At 45.2% G+C, this 16,851-nt stretch overlaps 1 protein-coding gene across 1 annotated transcript in view; it reads left to right on the top strand.

Moving 5' to 3' along the window:
* The window catches only part of LOC124798094, a 55,710-nt gene extending 53,669 nt beyond the window's left edge, over positions 1-2,041 (top strand). The window contains exon 4 of the mRNA XM_047261337.1: positions 1,877-2,041. Coding sequence (XP_047117293.1) covers positions 1,877-2,041 — 165 coding nt within the window. The remainder of the gene's footprint in view (positions 1-1,876) is intronic.
* The last annotated feature ends 14,810 nt before the right edge of the window (positions 2,042-16,851 follow it).

Raw genomic sequence — 16,851 nt, forward strand, 5'->3', positions numbered from 1 at the left:
CTGCGGGATGCGACTGCAGTCTTTCTCGGCGTATTCCACTGATGAATTCTTCTCGGGTTATCAGCCGAGTGGTGGCGTCGTCTTGTCGCAGCGTTTCGATGAGTTTCGTACCCATCATCTTGTGGCGAAGTGTCGGGATGCTGTGTTCTGCATATCTGTACAGGTGTTTGGACAGCCACCTGGTCTCGTCGCCGGCCACCACCACCGACGGGGTATCCCCTTCCGGAGGAACGTGATTGGTCTGCCTACAGAAGCGGACGGCGGCCAAACAGCTGTATAGATGTGCAGAACACAGCATCCCGATACTTCGCCACAAGATGATGGGTACGAAACTAATCCAAACGTTGCGACAAGACGACACCACCAGTCGGCCGATAACCCGAGAAGAATCCGTCAGCACGGATCATCCTCAAATTTACAGACCAATATCCTTAATATCGGTTTGTTGCAGGATTATCGAACATATTCTCAGTTCGAATATAATGAATTTCATTGAGACAGAGAAGTTGCTGTCCATGCATCAGCACGGCTTTAGAAAGCATCGCTCCTGCGAAACTCATTTCGCCCTTTTTTCACATGATATCTTGCGAACCATGGATGAAGAGTATCAGACGGACGCAATATTCCTTGATTTCCGGAAAGCGTTTGATTCCGTGCCGCACTGCAGACTCCTAACTAAGGTACGAGCATATGCGATTGGTTCCCAAATATGTGAGTGGCCCGAAGACTTCTTAAGTAATAGAATCCAGTACGCTGTACTCGATGGTGAGTGGTCATCGGAGGTGAGGGTATCATCTGGAGTGCCCCAGGGAAGTGCGGTAGGTCCGCTGTTGTTTTCTATCTACATGAATGATCTTTTGTATAGGGTGGATAGCAATGTGTGGCTGTTTGCTGATGATGCTGTGGTGTACGGAAAAATGTCATCGTTGAGTGACTGTAGGAGGATACAAGATGACTTAGGATTTGTGATTGGTGTAAGGAATGGCAGCTAACTCTAAATATAGATAAATGTAAATTAATGCACATGAATAGGAAAAAGAGTCGTGTATGTTTGAATACTCCATTAGTAGTGTAGCGCTTGACACAGTCACGTCGATTAAATATTTGGGCGTAACATTGGAGAGCGATATGAAGTGGAATAAGCATGTAATGGCAGTTGTGGGGAAGGCGGATAGTCGACTTCAGTTCATTGGTAGAATTTTGGGAAGATGTGATTCATCTGGAAAGGAGACCGCTTATAAAACAGTAATACGACCTATTCTCGAGTACTGCTCGAGCGTTTGGGATCCCTATTAGGTCGGATTGAGGGAGGGCATACAAGCAATTCAGAGGCGGGCTGCTAGATTTGTTACTGGTAGGTTTGATCATCACGCGAGTGTTACGAAAATGCTTCAGGAACTCTGGTGGGACTCTCTAGAGGAAAGGAGGCGTTCTTTTCGTTAATCGCTACTGGGGAAAATTAGAGAACCAACATTTGAGGCTGACTGCAGTACAAATTTACTGCCGCCAACTTATATTTCGCACAAAGATAAGAGAGATTAGGGCTCGTACAGAGGCATATAGGCAGTGATTTTTCCCTCGTTCTGTTTGCGAATGGAACAGGGAGAGAAGATGCTAGTTGTGGTACGAGGTACCCTGCGCCACGCACCGTATGGTGGATTGCGGCGTATGTATGTAGATGTAGATGTAGACTGCGGGCAATTTTCGAAGACGTCGTATGAATTTGCTCATAGGTGGCAATCTCATCAACTGGTTGAGGATACCTGTAGTAGGCACTAGACGCATATGGAACACTAGGCGGGTTGGACGGTTTCGCACAGTAAGCTGGCGCTTCGTTTACTGGCCCAGCTAAGCTGCGGCGGCGCTGCTGTTGCAGGGCACGTACGCGGTGCTGGGGCTGGACCTGGACGAGCCGGTGCACGCGGCGGCCGGCGACTCGGCGCCGCTGGGCCTGTACCGCGCGCGCCTCGCCCTGGAGGCCGGCCAGGGGGCGGCGCTGTGCTCCGCCGCCGAGCTCGAGTTCGCTTCGCCGGACGACTAGTCGGCGCGCCCGCCCCCAACCTGAACACCAATAAAGCACCCTGAATGCGCAGACGAGTCTCTCTCTCTCTTTTTACTCACTCACCTGCACCTTCCATCCCATACGTTTGCACTGATCAGCCAGAACTGATATGTCTGCGTAAGGAGAAGAAACTACGATCAAAGTCCGAAACAATTTATTGGACTGTTCAATTAACCAAAACAAATTCTCCAGTATAACACCAACACAAAGAAGTCATCCGTCTTCGAATTACAACTACATACAAGAATAAGATAGAAAACAACTGAAATAATTTCCTACTAGTCTCCGCCAGAGACTTCTCCGATATACCAAGCCTAATCCAGAGATCAGCGAGAAGACCCAAGTCAGGCTGCCGCCCCGGCAGCTATCCGAGTCTGCTGGCGGTCGATGAACTGCCGATGCGTGGCGGAGCGCCGGCCTTTATAGCGCTTCGGCGGATGAGTACCTCGGAACTATTTTCCATCACGTGGTTTGACGTGTGAAAATAGTTCCGGGATCTGCAGCAACCTCTTCCTTATGTTTATGTGGGCCGGTAGTGGCCCCTGGTGGCCGCTGGTGTCTTTGCTGTGCTGTTGTTGGTGTGGTTGTTGCTGTGGCCGTCCATCAATATTGCCTGTCGGGTGTCCGGTGTGCCTGCGAGGCGGTCAACCCGCGGCTGCAGGCTGTCAGTTTGGTTGCTGATACTCTAGGCGCCCTGATGTCTGGTGGAGAACGCCACAGCAAGAAAATTACGACCACCTACCTAATAGACGGTACCTCCACCTTTGGCACAGATAACAACGGCGACTCGTCGCGGCACGGAAGTAATGGGGCTTTGCTAGATCACTGGAGGGAGTTTGCACCACATCTACAAACAAAAGTCACCTCATTCCCCTAAATTGCAGGAATGGTGTCCACGAGGTCTAAGGCCACGTTCACTCAAGTCCCAGATGCGTCCAGTCGGTTTCAGATCTGGCGCGTTGGGGGACCAGCACACGAATTGGAACTCGCCACTGTGTGCCTCGAACCACTCCATCATACTACTGGCCCTGTGGCATGGTACATTATCTTACTGAAAAATGCCTCTGCCGTCTGGAAACATAATCCTAAAGGGATTACGTGGTCTGCAAACAGTTTACGAAACTTCTTGGCTGTCACGGTGTCTTTCAAGATCCCCACTGGACCCCAGGGTGCCAATGTGAATGTTCCCCACAGCATAATGGAGCCGTCGCCTGCTTGTCTCCGCCATGCAGTACACGTGTACCCTGGAAGACTATGGTTCGCGCCCGCCCATCAGCATGATCAGGAATGCATCGTGATTCATGAGGCCGTGCAACGCTCTGCCACTGGGCCAGCGTCCAGCGTCGACGGTCACCTGCTGATTCCAGTCGTAGCTGCCGATGTTGTGGCGTTAACTCTGCCCGCAATTCTGATTTTAGTTCCGCCACAGTCCGCCGCCTGTCCTGTTTTACCAGTCTGCCCACTTCACAACGCCGGACATCTGTAACAAGGGGTGGCCGCCGAAACCTACGTTTGTCTGGACGTGGTTTCACCTCGGTTTGGCCACGTGTTGAACACACCCACCACAGCACTCCTCCAATACCCGACAAGTTGTGCAGTTCCGCAAATGCTCGTGCCGAGGCTCCAGGCCGTCACAACTTGCTCTCGGTCAAACACGGTCAAGACCATTCTAAACACGGACAGCACGCTCACTGATATTATAGGCACCGTGTGTGTGACGCTGTTATCGCCCGGTTAGATTTATATCGACAGTAGGTCGATGATGATAATGTTCTAGCTGATCAGGATACACAGCATTTATAGGTATATACAGCACTGACTGCACTACATGCTTTAAAATTCTGAACCTGCCGGCCGAAGTGGCCGCGCGTTTCTGGCGCTGCAGTCTGGAACCGCGAGACCGCTACGGTCGCAGGTTCGAATCCTGCCTCGGGCGTGGATGTGTGTGATGTCCTTAGGTTAGTTGGGTGTAACTAGTTCTAGGGGACTAATAATCTCAGCAGTTGAGTCCCATAGTGCTCAGGGCCATTTTTTTTCTGAACCTGGCAGAGGTAATGCATCTGAACGGAAAGCTTATTTACAACTCGTACACAAACAGAACTGGAGTTACAGTAGTCAAAGGACATCAAACAGAATGAGTAGGCGAGAGGACAGCGAGACGGGGTTGTGCCTAGGTCCAACGTTATTCAATCTATATAGTGAACTAGCAGTAAAGGTAACGAAGAAGGAATTTGGGGAGAGAATTCAAGTTCAGAGAAAATAAATAAAAACAGTTAAATTTGACAACTGACAGAGGCGGCAAAGAGCTCCTTGTGGGAAGTTGATCGCGGTGGATAATGCCTCGAAAAGAGATTATAATAAGGACATCGACAAAAGTAATAGGATGATCATGCAAAGTAGTGCAGTTAAATGAGGCAATGTTGAGGGAATTAGATACCGAAAGGAGACTCCTATATGTAGTTTTCTAACAAGCAAAATACGAAGCCTATTCGGAAAGAACAATCGGTCACGAAATGGGAGCCACAGTGAGAATCAAAACTGTTTAACTTGCAGCAGTTCGCTACACAGTCGCCGCTCCGCCTTTTTCCAGCACCCTCTTCGTAACGGCAGCCTCCTGCGCTTCTCACATCCACGCAGGATTGCAGCTCCTCGTCTGTGGCAAAATGCCGTACTCATAGCCAGCAGTTCATTTATGCAATGTCCGCACTGTATGGTGGGTGATCAAACTCTTCACATCCCAAACGCTGCTGATGCGTTCTCGTTGTCACTGAAGTGCGCGGCATGACTGTTACGTTATGTGAGATTCCGTGAAATCGGGCGAAATCTCTCGGCAGACACCCTTACTTGGCCGGAGACACTGCTTTCTGGGCATCTTTGCGGGCTCTGTGTTCATCCAGAGGTGAGAAGAGTGACGTCACACTGTCTACAGACATCCTACAGACTGTGCCCAATACATCACTGTGATTTACATTTCTCGGCAGACCGTTCGAGCGACCGAGGTAGCGCAGTGGCTATCACACTGGACTCGCATTCGGGAGGACGACGGTTCAAACCCGTGCCCGGCCATACTGATTTGGGTGTCCCGTGATTTCCCTAAATCGCTTCGCGGCCGCTTTCCTTCTTCATCCTTTCCTAATCCGAGTTTGTGCTCCTTCTGTAATAACCTCGTTGTTTCCGGGACGTTAAACACAAATATCATCCTCCTCCACCGATCGTTCCCTACTTTCCGAATAGCCATCGTAACTGATGATCCAAAATATATAATATATAAAATATAAACAATTTACACTGAAAATAACACTAGAAGAAAACGGAACTTCTCAACACCTAATGTAAAATTAAGTGTTACGCAGTGCTTCCTGAAGGTATTTGGAGTGTAACATGCTAAGGGAGTGAAACGTGGACGGTAAACATTTCAGGTAAGAAGAGAATGTAACATTTTAAAATTTGACGCTAGGGAAGAATGCTGAAGGTTAAATGTGTAGCTGGAATATCAGATAAGCAGGTACTGAATCTAACAGGGGGAAAATATCACGGGAAAACATTAGTAACAGAATACATCCGTTTGTAGAACACAAGAAATTATCAATTGCTTAACGGAAGGAAATCAAAGAGATAGAACTTCAGACCGAGACCGAAGCAAGTTCAGATAAATGTAGGTATGTAGACTAGTTCTTCAAACCAACCTTCGGGCCGAACGGGAGAACTTTACAACACACTTGCTTTAAAGACATATTTGTCCAGTATCGTGCTGCAAACATACTGTCTGGAAATGGGTAGGCGAGCCGCAATAGGAGAACTGACAATGTGCAGAAAAGTAGGTCGAATTCTGGCAATGGTAATACGTCAACTGCAGAAGGGCCCGTCGTGTTTGTGCATTTTCAAAAAATGTTCAAATGTATGTGAAATCTTACGGGACTTAATTGCTAAGGTCATCAGTCCCTAAGCTTACACACTACTTAACCTAAATTATCCTAAGAACAAACACACACACCCATGCCCGAGGGAGGACTCGAACCTCCGCCGGGACCAGCCGCACAATCCAGGACTGCAGCGCCTGAGACCGCTCGGCTATTCCCGCGCGGCTTTGTGCATTTTCGCCACTGTATCACGGAGAGGCAGTGTACGCAGCGGCACGCTGGCGCCAGCCGGGGTGCGGTTCGCTATCAGAGCAGACACGGGCCGCAGCCTGCGAGCGGGCGTCGCCTCGCCCAGCACGAATGCGCCGACATGAATGGGGGTGCAGGGAGGACGTGTGGTGGGCAGCAGGCTCCAGAGACCGCGCCTGTGACAGGGACCGCCTGAAAGGACTACGTGCTGCCTGTTGTGAGTTGGCAAGACAGCCAAGCCACTAGGAGAGGAAGCCGAAAGGCACGCGTTTAAGCTCACGCAGGCTGGCGTGAGGTCTGGAACGGGTAAGGGAATTTATAGTAGCACAGAACGTAAGTAACTACTGGAATACTTAACTTTAATTCATAATTGGTGAACATCGGTCTGACGGTACATGTATCACAAGATAAATAGCAAATGATAATGGCGCCTTGCTAGGTCGTAGCAAATGACGTAGCTGAAGGCTATGCTAACTATCGTCTCGGCAAATGAGAGCGTAATTTGTCAGTGAACCATCGCTAGCAAAGTCGGCTGTACAACTGGGGCGAGTGCTAGGAAGTCTCTCTAGACCTGCCGTGTGGCGGCGCTCGGTCTGCAATCACTGACAGAGGCAACACGCGGGTCCGACGTATACTAACGGACCGCGGCCGATTTAAAGGCTACCACCTAGCAAGTGTGGTGTCTGGCGGTGACACCACACTGCCACTGCTGTATCCAGTGCGGCCGCTGACGCACCACTGTCAGCGCACCTTGCTCTTCCGAAGCGTCCAGCAAACAGCAGCGACAGTCGCCCGCTGACAGTCCGTGATGTTCCAGGCAACTGCGGTAGGAAATGACAGCGCAAGTTTGTCGAGCATATAAACTGTTCCCGGAGTCAGAAGCAGGAACAGCCTTCAGGACAGAGTCGGCGCAGGGTACGCTGGCCGGTCGGCAGTGACCCGATTTCGTCCAAAGCTCTGGGCCAGGTCATTCATTAATTGTTTGGGAGGGGAGGCCGACATTCTTTTCCGCTTTCAGCCAGGTGCGAAGACAGAATCGAGGCGCACTCCTGATAATCTTTTCCAAACGATTTTACGGCAATTTTTCGATAAAAAAAGAACATTTTTGCGTTAGTTATAGCTTTGTATACCAGCTGCATAGTAAACTGCCCATCATTTGTGGTATTTTCATTTAAGTAAGCCACTGCGTGAAAAACAGGAGTCGCTAGGATTTTGCGTTTGACCCATATTGCACAATGTATTCCGCCTTATGGAATTTAGTTAACATATTTAATTTATCTTTAGGTCTCTGTCACCACTCTCGAGAAAATTGATCTTAAGTAGCTAGCACATTTGCGATCGCGATGAAGCCAGAACCAATATCCACAACATTTCTCATATCTCATAAACGGTTTGAGATATCGAAACGAAATTTTGGCAAATGATGATATGCAAAGAAGAGAGTGTTTTGTTATATAATTAATACGATAAACTTCATTATCTACAGTGTTATTTCTCTAACTTCAGTTGTCATCGATAGCGGGTCAAACTAGAAGTACTGTAGGCTTTAAAACAAACCTCCTGGCAGATTAAAACTGTGTGCGGAACCAAGGCTCGAAATCTAGTCATTTGCCTTTCGCCGGCAAGTGCTCTACCAACTGAGCTACCCAAGCACGATTCACCTGCCTTCCTCACACTTGTATTTCGTCCAGTACCTTCGTCCCCTGCCTTACAAACTCCACATAAGCTCTCCTGGAAACAACCCCCAAGCTGTGGCTAAGCCACGTCTCCGCAATATCCTCTCATCCAGAGTGCTAGTGTTGCAAGGATCGCAGGAGAGCTTCTGTGAAGTTTTGGAGGTACTGGCGGAAATAAAACTGTGAGGCCGGGGGGGTGGGTCTTAACTTGTGGTTGAGTAGCTCAGTTGGCAGTCTCGTAGCGCCAGCCGTTCTGTGCGGACGTATACTGGGTTTCGTGCGCCGTGGTCTGCTGTGCTTCGTGGTAAGTCTCTGTGCTTCTTGCAGCGTTGCAGAAATTCTACGGATATTGAAATTTGAAATACGATACCGTGACGGCCCACTTGAACAGAAAAAATACTTCGAAATTATCGTTTGATCGTAATTACGCCCGACCCAAGCTACACGAAATCGAAGATTGGTTAGAACATGAAGTGAAACTTGATGCAGACGATGTCATTGGAATCCATCTTTCGATAGTGAGCAGCGTAGTTTTTGTCAAGTTGAAGAATGCTAATTTAGCGTCAACGTAGTTGAGTGTTGAGCAGGAACTATGAAGTTAAAACATTGTGACGGCAACGTAGGAGAAGTTATCATAACACACGGACGATTTGGAATTATGGACGATCAGGACATTCAAGCTACCATTCGAAGTACCAGTGGTCAGATAAATGCAGTGATAGCGCCGTACGGTAAAGTTCTCAGTAATGTTGCCGAACGGTGGTCGAAAGCACCAAATTCCAAGTGCTCAACGGAGTGAGACAATGTTAGATCGACTTGCACAAGCATGTACCATCGTGTATCAGCGACTGTGGTTACCGAGGCATCGTTATATACGACGGCCAGCCGAGGAGGTGCGCGGCGTGCAACTCTCCCGGCCACGTCCGCGCTGTTTACAGCGGCGAGTGGTGCAGCTTCCGGCTGGCGAGTAGCCGAGACCGCCGGCTATGACTGCGCTGCCCGCGGCCAAGTCCAGACCCAAAGTCCTAATGTGAATACGGAGAACCATCCAACCCGAGCAGAAGCCCTCACACTGACACAACAGAAGCGAGACGACCCGAGTCTAAGGACATCGTGACAGCTGTAACGGTTTCAACACAGCAGACCGCGAAAGATACTGGGAACTACCACAAATTCTGCGATTCCTCAGCTGTTGAGAATGACATTACGCAAGAACCAACCATGAACGAGCAACCCCACAGTGAACCGATCTCTCTATTGAAACCATCATCCACAAAGAGCACGGGTGAAGATTTGAAGAATACTGAGAAAGACAACATCAGACAGCAGCCGGTGAAACCTAAACGGCAAACACGTAAACAGAGCCCTGATAACGTTCAGGAACTGGAGCAAAAACTCTCACGTGCCAAACAAATTCTCAAAACAGAGCGAAGCGGAAAGCGTGACGTGGTAGACGTCGGAAAAACAGACATACTAAACACGAATGAGGACGTTAAGTATGAACCGGGACCCTGCAAATGAAGAACCAATGGAAACGGTTGACCACCGTGGACCTGATAAGGGGACTGCGTGGTCTCATGACACTGAATGCGATTAGCAGTGCTACCGAATGACGCGAGAGTATAAAATTGCCACGCTCAATGTCAACAGAATAGTTTCTAACGTAAAGTTAAGTCTATGAAGGACTACTTATACACTGCCGACATTGGCATAGCAATGTCACAAGAGGTAGTTACGACGAAAATAGAGGAGGTGCACGGACATGAGCCACTCCTGAACATAGGCAGTGAATGCGGAACGGGAATATCGTTCAAACACGGCATACCATGTACAGCACAGGCTACACTTGAATCTGGTCGAGGCATAACCGCAAAAATATATGATCTACTTCTTGTTAATGTATATTCTCCCTCCGAATTCAGCGGCAAACGAGCAAGCAGCAACCTGTTCCGCGACGAAATTGTCCCTTTAATAACGAATTCTCGATTTCACATAATTTTGGGTGGCGATTTTAACTGCGTATTGCGACCAGAATATCAAGTCCCAAACTTCAACTTTTGCGAGCAGCTGTTGTTGTTAACTAACGGATTAGATATGATAGATACTTTGTGCCATCTTCGTCCGCACACCCGAGGATACACGTACGTCAAACCCGGTGGTAGTCAAGGGAAGGCAGGATTCGGTTACGATTGTGGACGGAGCCGTTATCAGTTACTATTGGTTGCCTTTTACAGTTACACACATTTATTTTTAAACCAGTAATTCCAGACTCAACAGTAAATAAAATATACCACACGTTATTAATAAAGGAATAAACGCCGGCCGAAGTGGCCGTGCGGTTAAAGGCGCTGCAGTCTGGAACCGCAAGACCGCTACGGTCGCAGGTTCGAATCCTGCCTCGGGCATGGATGTTTGTGATGTCCTTAGGTTAGTTAGGTTTAACTAGTTCTAAGTTCTAGGGGACTAATGACCTCAGCAGTTGAGTCCCGTAGTGCTCAGAGCCATTTGAACCACTTTGAAGGAATAAACAACTGTGTAAATAATAGTGCTTTCAGTGCGTTACAATGTAGCAAATCACCATAAAATACAAATACAGATAATGTTTTAAAAAAAACAAGCCACTGTGATAACGTCTGAAGGGCTTACAGGACAAAAATGGCAATAAATTAAAAATGTTTCAGAACTCGCTGCAATTACAAGCACCAATGCGAGCCGCAGTACGGCTCAGTACGTATCCAGTAATTCAGCAAGTAGACTAGACAGACTGTATCTAACGAAAGGCTTTATCCATAATGTAATTGACTGCAAAATGCGGCCTCCCCACACAGCTCTCAACTGTGTGGCACGTCCCATGGCCCACTACAACTATACTTGTCCCTCCTCCTTCCCACATTCTTACAAGGCAAAATGTTCTCCCTCTGAGCTGCTAGCTTTCCTCCCCGAGTTCCTCTCCTTGCCTTCTGCCTCCACTCCCTCTACCTACATCACCCAACAATATCACTAACACAACCATCCCACGTGCTACAAAACAGGCATTCTAGCAAGCACCATGTACGTTTATAGGTGTGTGTATCGATGTGCATGAGAGTATTTCTGTGTGTGTGTGTGTGTGTGTGTGTGTGTGTGTGTGTGTGTGTGTCTGCTCTAGCTTGTGAAAAGATAACTTCAACAGCTAGCAAGTTGTTCTTTTGTATTTCCCCATCGACAAGTCAGCACTTCTGCTTTTCAGGATATTAATCCTAACGTACAGGGTATCCCAAGTAAAACTAGTATGCCTTATGCCCGAGATTAAAGTAACAATGAACTAACTAAAAGAGAATAGATAATAGTAATGTTAAAAATACATAGCTACCGCTTTATAAGAGATGTTGGAAGTGGTGACAATCGCTGACTTCCTGTGATGATGTTATCAACACCACCCTGTACTTCTACAGACATGATGTTGTTAATTTCTCTAGTAATATTCTGTTTAAGACCGTCTATTATGTGGGGATTGTCAGTGTACACTTTGCTTTCTAGTGTGCCCTAAATATAAAAATAACACGGTGTTAAGTCAGGGGACCCTGGTCGTTAGAGCGTTCTACTGACAAGTTTATCTTCAAGGAACACTTTGATAATGTGGGCCACATTTTGGTTGGATCTGTGAGCAGTTACTCCATCTCGTTGGAATGCTGCACATAGCTTGTCTGCATATGTTCATTGTGCATAGAAAGAATCAAAGATCTCTAGATATCTGGCACTGTTTAAGGTGTAACTAGAAAATAAGACACCAAAAATATGCATAATGGACAATGCACACCTAACGCCTATCTTCTACGAATGAAGAGGTTCTGCATGCAGAACGTGTGGTTGGTTCTGCTACCAGTACCCGCATTTCTGGGAGTCTACATATGAAACCATGCCTCATCTAATATGAAGTAAAGCAAGAGGGCCAAGAAACTTTTAGTAGTTTATGTTAACAGCTGGTTACAATAAATAACTCTTTTTTCTTTATCCTCAACTCTTGCACCACACTCACCTGGCAGGCTTTTAATTTCATATCTTTTAGTATACAACGTTACAAAGTGCGAGATGCACGAACTTGCTGTGATAACTTCCTTATCATCTAGTGCGGACATCTCATAATGTCCATGCAAATTCTGTCTGTAGTTTGAGGGGTCCTTACTGTCGGTCGCCTGTTCTTCTGCACATTCTGAACAGATCCTACAGCCCTTCATTTCTGTACAGATTTGAATAGTGCAGGTCGTGGGGAGTTCCTTACCAGGATACTTCCCTTGAAACATTTCTTTACATCCCTTGATGGAGTTTGTAACACTCCATAGAGTCGATTCACTATTCTAATGCAAACAGCTCCATTTCTGTGACAACTCAACAACATGAGTTTCTCAGAACAACTGACACACGAACACACCTACTCTCAACTTTCCGAGAAAATGCGGTGTAGTCACCTTTGGAGACAGTGTTACCACTTCACAAGCAATTCGACAAGAAATGAGTAACGGTTACATGAGGCGTACCGGTTTTATGTAGAACACCCTGTGTGTGCACTAAATGAGAACTTTCGTACAGCATTTATGGTCTGCATAATGTTAGCCGAGTGGCACAAAAAGTATGCAAACTACAGATGACATCACACTGGCGTTACGCCAGTGTCTCACATTGACATTGCTTCAGTGCTGCACTGGCGTTTAATTTCGATCCTGCATATATTATGGAAGCAAATTAGGTGTTGCTATTTTTTCTGAGCACAATGTGAAGTGGAATAAGCAAGGCTGTCATAAGGCGCCAGCGCGGGATTAGCCGTGCAGTCTAAGGTGCTGCAGTCATGGACTGTGTGGCTGGTCCCGGCGGAGGTTAGAGTCCTCCATCAGGCATGGGTGTGTGTGTTTGTCCTCAGGATAATTTAGGTTAAGTAGTGTGTAAGCTTAGGGCTGATGACCTTAGCAGTTAATGTCCATAAGATTTCACACGCATCTGAACATTTTTTTGGCATAAGGCACTGAAGCAAGTGCTCGTATGACACCCCATTAGGCCAAGGTGTGCTGGTGGCATTCAGAGGAGTACTGTGCAGTGACTGTGGGAAAACTGTAGCATGTGTACACCAAGGCCAGAGCAGTGCTGCAGTCGTTATCACGTGCAAAGCTGGTGAAACACATCAAATCTAGGCATTTCTTTAAATCTGTTCCTCGTGTATCAAAGGCCTTTAAAGGAGAGCAAGAGCGCACGATGTTATTAATAAGAGACTGTTGTCTCTGTCCCTCTAGTCCCAGTATTCTCATAATCGTATTATAATGCTTATATTGAGATACCTAACACAGAGACGAAGTTTAATACGACTTATGCCATGTGCAAATATGTTTCCTAAAATGCAGGATCACTATGAAACACTATCAGCAGGGATCACTCAAAAAGCAGAAAGAGACTGAAAGAATCACTCAAATAGCAGAAAGAGAGTGAGAGTAACTACTTGTATATCGGCCTATTCTATACCATAGCACAACAATATACATCAACTACTGCCACTACTTCCATCAATCACGAGATTCCTCACCTGTTAAGGTGATGTTATTCTGTATTACATACAATCGAAATCCATGCATTTATCCTGAGATCGAGGGCTGAACATAGCGTGAGGATTGAAAATGTAATGCTTTCACACAACGAATGGAGTATATTATGCAGAGTGTTCAACTGTCAAACACCACCTGTGCTACTAGACTACCCAGAAGCAATTAAGATACACAGCAACAGAAATAGTGAAGAGTGCACTCCCATTGAGGAATAAAACATCCGAGATTTGTGCTGTGCAAGGGAAAGACCAGCCTCCCATCCCTCGATCATTTTTTTTTAAATAATTCCATTGCATGTCATCATTTGTTCGCTGCTTGTACATATGTGCAGGTCTCGTGTGCTCAACTGACTTTTGTGTAGTAGAGATTACTTTACTTTGTATTGTTCAGTAGAAACTGGTATGAAGATGCACTACCTGATAAGGCTTCCTGAGACAATTACCTGCATTTGCTGGAAGAGCATACCCTTCTTGAAATCTCCACTCAGTCTTTTTTCTTCAACCATATAAGAAGTGGCAGTGAGTACATGGAAGATGGAAAGACATGGTGATGACTCTTTATTCAGATTGGCTGACAATCAAATGATGTATATGTGTGGGGCTGCATGGGCCCTTTATTTTGACATGAGTGAGTTGTGCAACCCAACACCAGCCCATACTCACATCTGAAAAGTAAGTAGCTGTCTCTATATCAATTATTATTATTATTATTATTACTGTTGTTATTAAAATATTTGCATTTCACAACAGCGCAATTACAGAAACAGGACGTGCAGCAGCACAACAACTGTTCCCACCACTGGTGGAAAAATATATTGAGAGGATGGATCTGTTAAAGATGATGAATGACTGCACCTATACCGACGTATCAAATAGAACTCAATAATAATAAATCATATTTTCATCTGAAATTGTTTTGTTTCACTCAAACCCATTCTGTTGACAGTACCTCTGTGAGCGAGGTACAACAGAACAACTAATCGTTTATTAATGATGACTTATATTGCAGCACACCTGAGCCCACAGAGAGAGAGAGGGTTAGGACAATCATTAGGGGCTATAAAAATGTGTGTCAGTCCTCAACACAATGAGTTGCAGTATCTACTGGTACTCTCTAATTATTTGCGTTTATCCTATACACTGCAAGACACAAGATTTCGTTTGGACTTCCAAGGAATACAGTGCAGCAGAATAAATAACCTTCTAAGGTAAAATGGATAGAAAATCACTGCGTCATTGTTATTATTGCAATCGATCTATTTATGCTAATTAAATTAAGACATGGTAACCAGCTTCCCTGAAAAGTATCAGAACCTTCTATCTGTCAATTACTTTACAGTTGTACTGTCTTAATACAGAACCCTAGAAGAAAAATACGCAGTTAGTTTACAATGTGGGTTGAAACTGATGATAATACAACAGTTATTAACTGTAACCAAACAAGAATCAGTGTACCAACTCTCTAGCAACATCATGCGGACGTGCTGGCTACTGATTGACATTTGAGATACACGCTGCAGCTATGGTAGTCTTGGCACATGTCATGGCCTCCTTTCATATATCTGATACGTGTGTCAGCAACAGTCTCTTTCATCTACCAACCTCAGTACTGTCCACCCATGTGATGGAAAAAATCATTCAGTGTAAACTTTCAAAGTATCTGAAGTATTTGTTTTAAATAATGCACTACAGTGGAATACCACCGTAATTTTTTGTAAATAATAATATGCAGTCGTAATTGTTCATCGTCACCATATTCACATAGGTGCCACACTGTTCTTGCATCCACAGTGATGTTTCAACGTTTCCTCTTTTACCTAACAACAGAAGCCATTTTGCAACAGGAACTGCATCTGCATAGGCCTTGGAAGGCCCAACGTTACCAACAACCCACTTTCTCGTCCTCAGTCAAACAGCATCACTGGATGCAGATACGGAGTGCAGGTGGTCGGCACACTGCTCTCCCAGCTGTTGTCAGTTTTTGTAAACAGAGCCATTGTTTCTTCATCAGTAGCTATTCAATTCACTTACAAGAGCTGATCGCACCTCATGTGCCAACAGTGATTGGCTCGCCCAGTCACCCATCAAAGTGCTAACTTAGCATGACAGTGCTTCACCTTGGTGATCTGATGGGAACTGTTGTTACCACTGCTGCAACGCCACTGGCATTTACCACAGAAATCATTGCTGTTTAATCCATTGTTGGAGAGCCACAAACACATTGGCATAGATAATGATTTTGTTCTTAATCGTCTGTGATGCGACACAATTAGTGTAATCCAACTACGAAGTTTATTGATTTAATTTCCATTATACTGACACTACTACATATATTATGATAACCAAACTAAAACATATACCCAAAAAGCCACAGCACAGCACAATGTAGGCAACCGAGAACATATGTGGGGGCAGGGGACAGATACGGTGCATATACTGTAATAATGTGATGTCTCACTTTCGTCTTTTTTATTTAGTTTCATACATATAAGAAAATGATAGAGAATAGTCCTCCATGCATACATATAAGCCTGGCTGTTCATTACTGCAATTCTCCTCTTGAGCATGTAGCATTTGACTGACCATACTTCACAGCATCTGTGTTTAATGTCAACATTTCACCTAGCACTGAGGTTGAAGTGATGATATGTTGTACAAAGATTCCAGACCCTATCAATATCATCTTCAGCACTTTAAAACTAATAGATTATTTGATGATTATTGTTTATTTGTTCAATGACACTGTGTGATGTATTATAGAACATATCTACCAAAACTACACACCATATTCTTATATTCACGAGATGTTGTATAATGCATCACACAGTGTCATGGAACACATACTTTGTTGTTGTTTTACAAATAAAAAACAATCATCAAATAATCTAATCGTTTTAAAGTGCTAAAGATGTGTCAGTAGGGTCTGGAACCTTTGTAAAACATACCATCACTTCAACCTCAATGCTAGGTGAAATGCTGACATTATATATATATATATATATATATATATATATATATATATATATATATATATATATATATATTACTTTTGACTGGGGATAGGTGCATTTTTTTTACAATACATGTAATAAAATAGTGGTAATTCCTGCTAAAATGCTCTTACTGTAACAGAAACAGTTCGGTGACACACGTCCCTTGGAGAAAGCAGATAGGCACATTTAACACAAACAACGATGTGCCTACTTGGAATGAATATTACTCCCATTTCTTGTTTGAAACAAATTCTGCATATGTGAGCAGTGCTGGAAGCTCCCACAGTCATGTAACATTCTGATGGAGGTTTAATATTAGCCACACATCTCTGTTCTGATAAATACTGTTCACAAAAATTTACCCTTTGCTGCAGTTACAAACAAGCCCTTAGATTGTACACTCATGCTCATAAATTAAGGATAATACTGATACATGGTGAAA

This window comes from Schistocerca piceifrons, chromosome 5, assembly GCF_021461385.2.
Source record: "Schistocerca piceifrons isolate TAMUIC-IGC-003096 chromosome 5, iqSchPice1.1, whole genome shotgun sequence".
NCBI classification, from domain to species: Eukaryota; Metazoa; Arthropoda; class Insecta; order Orthoptera; family Acrididae; genus Schistocerca; species Schistocerca piceifrons.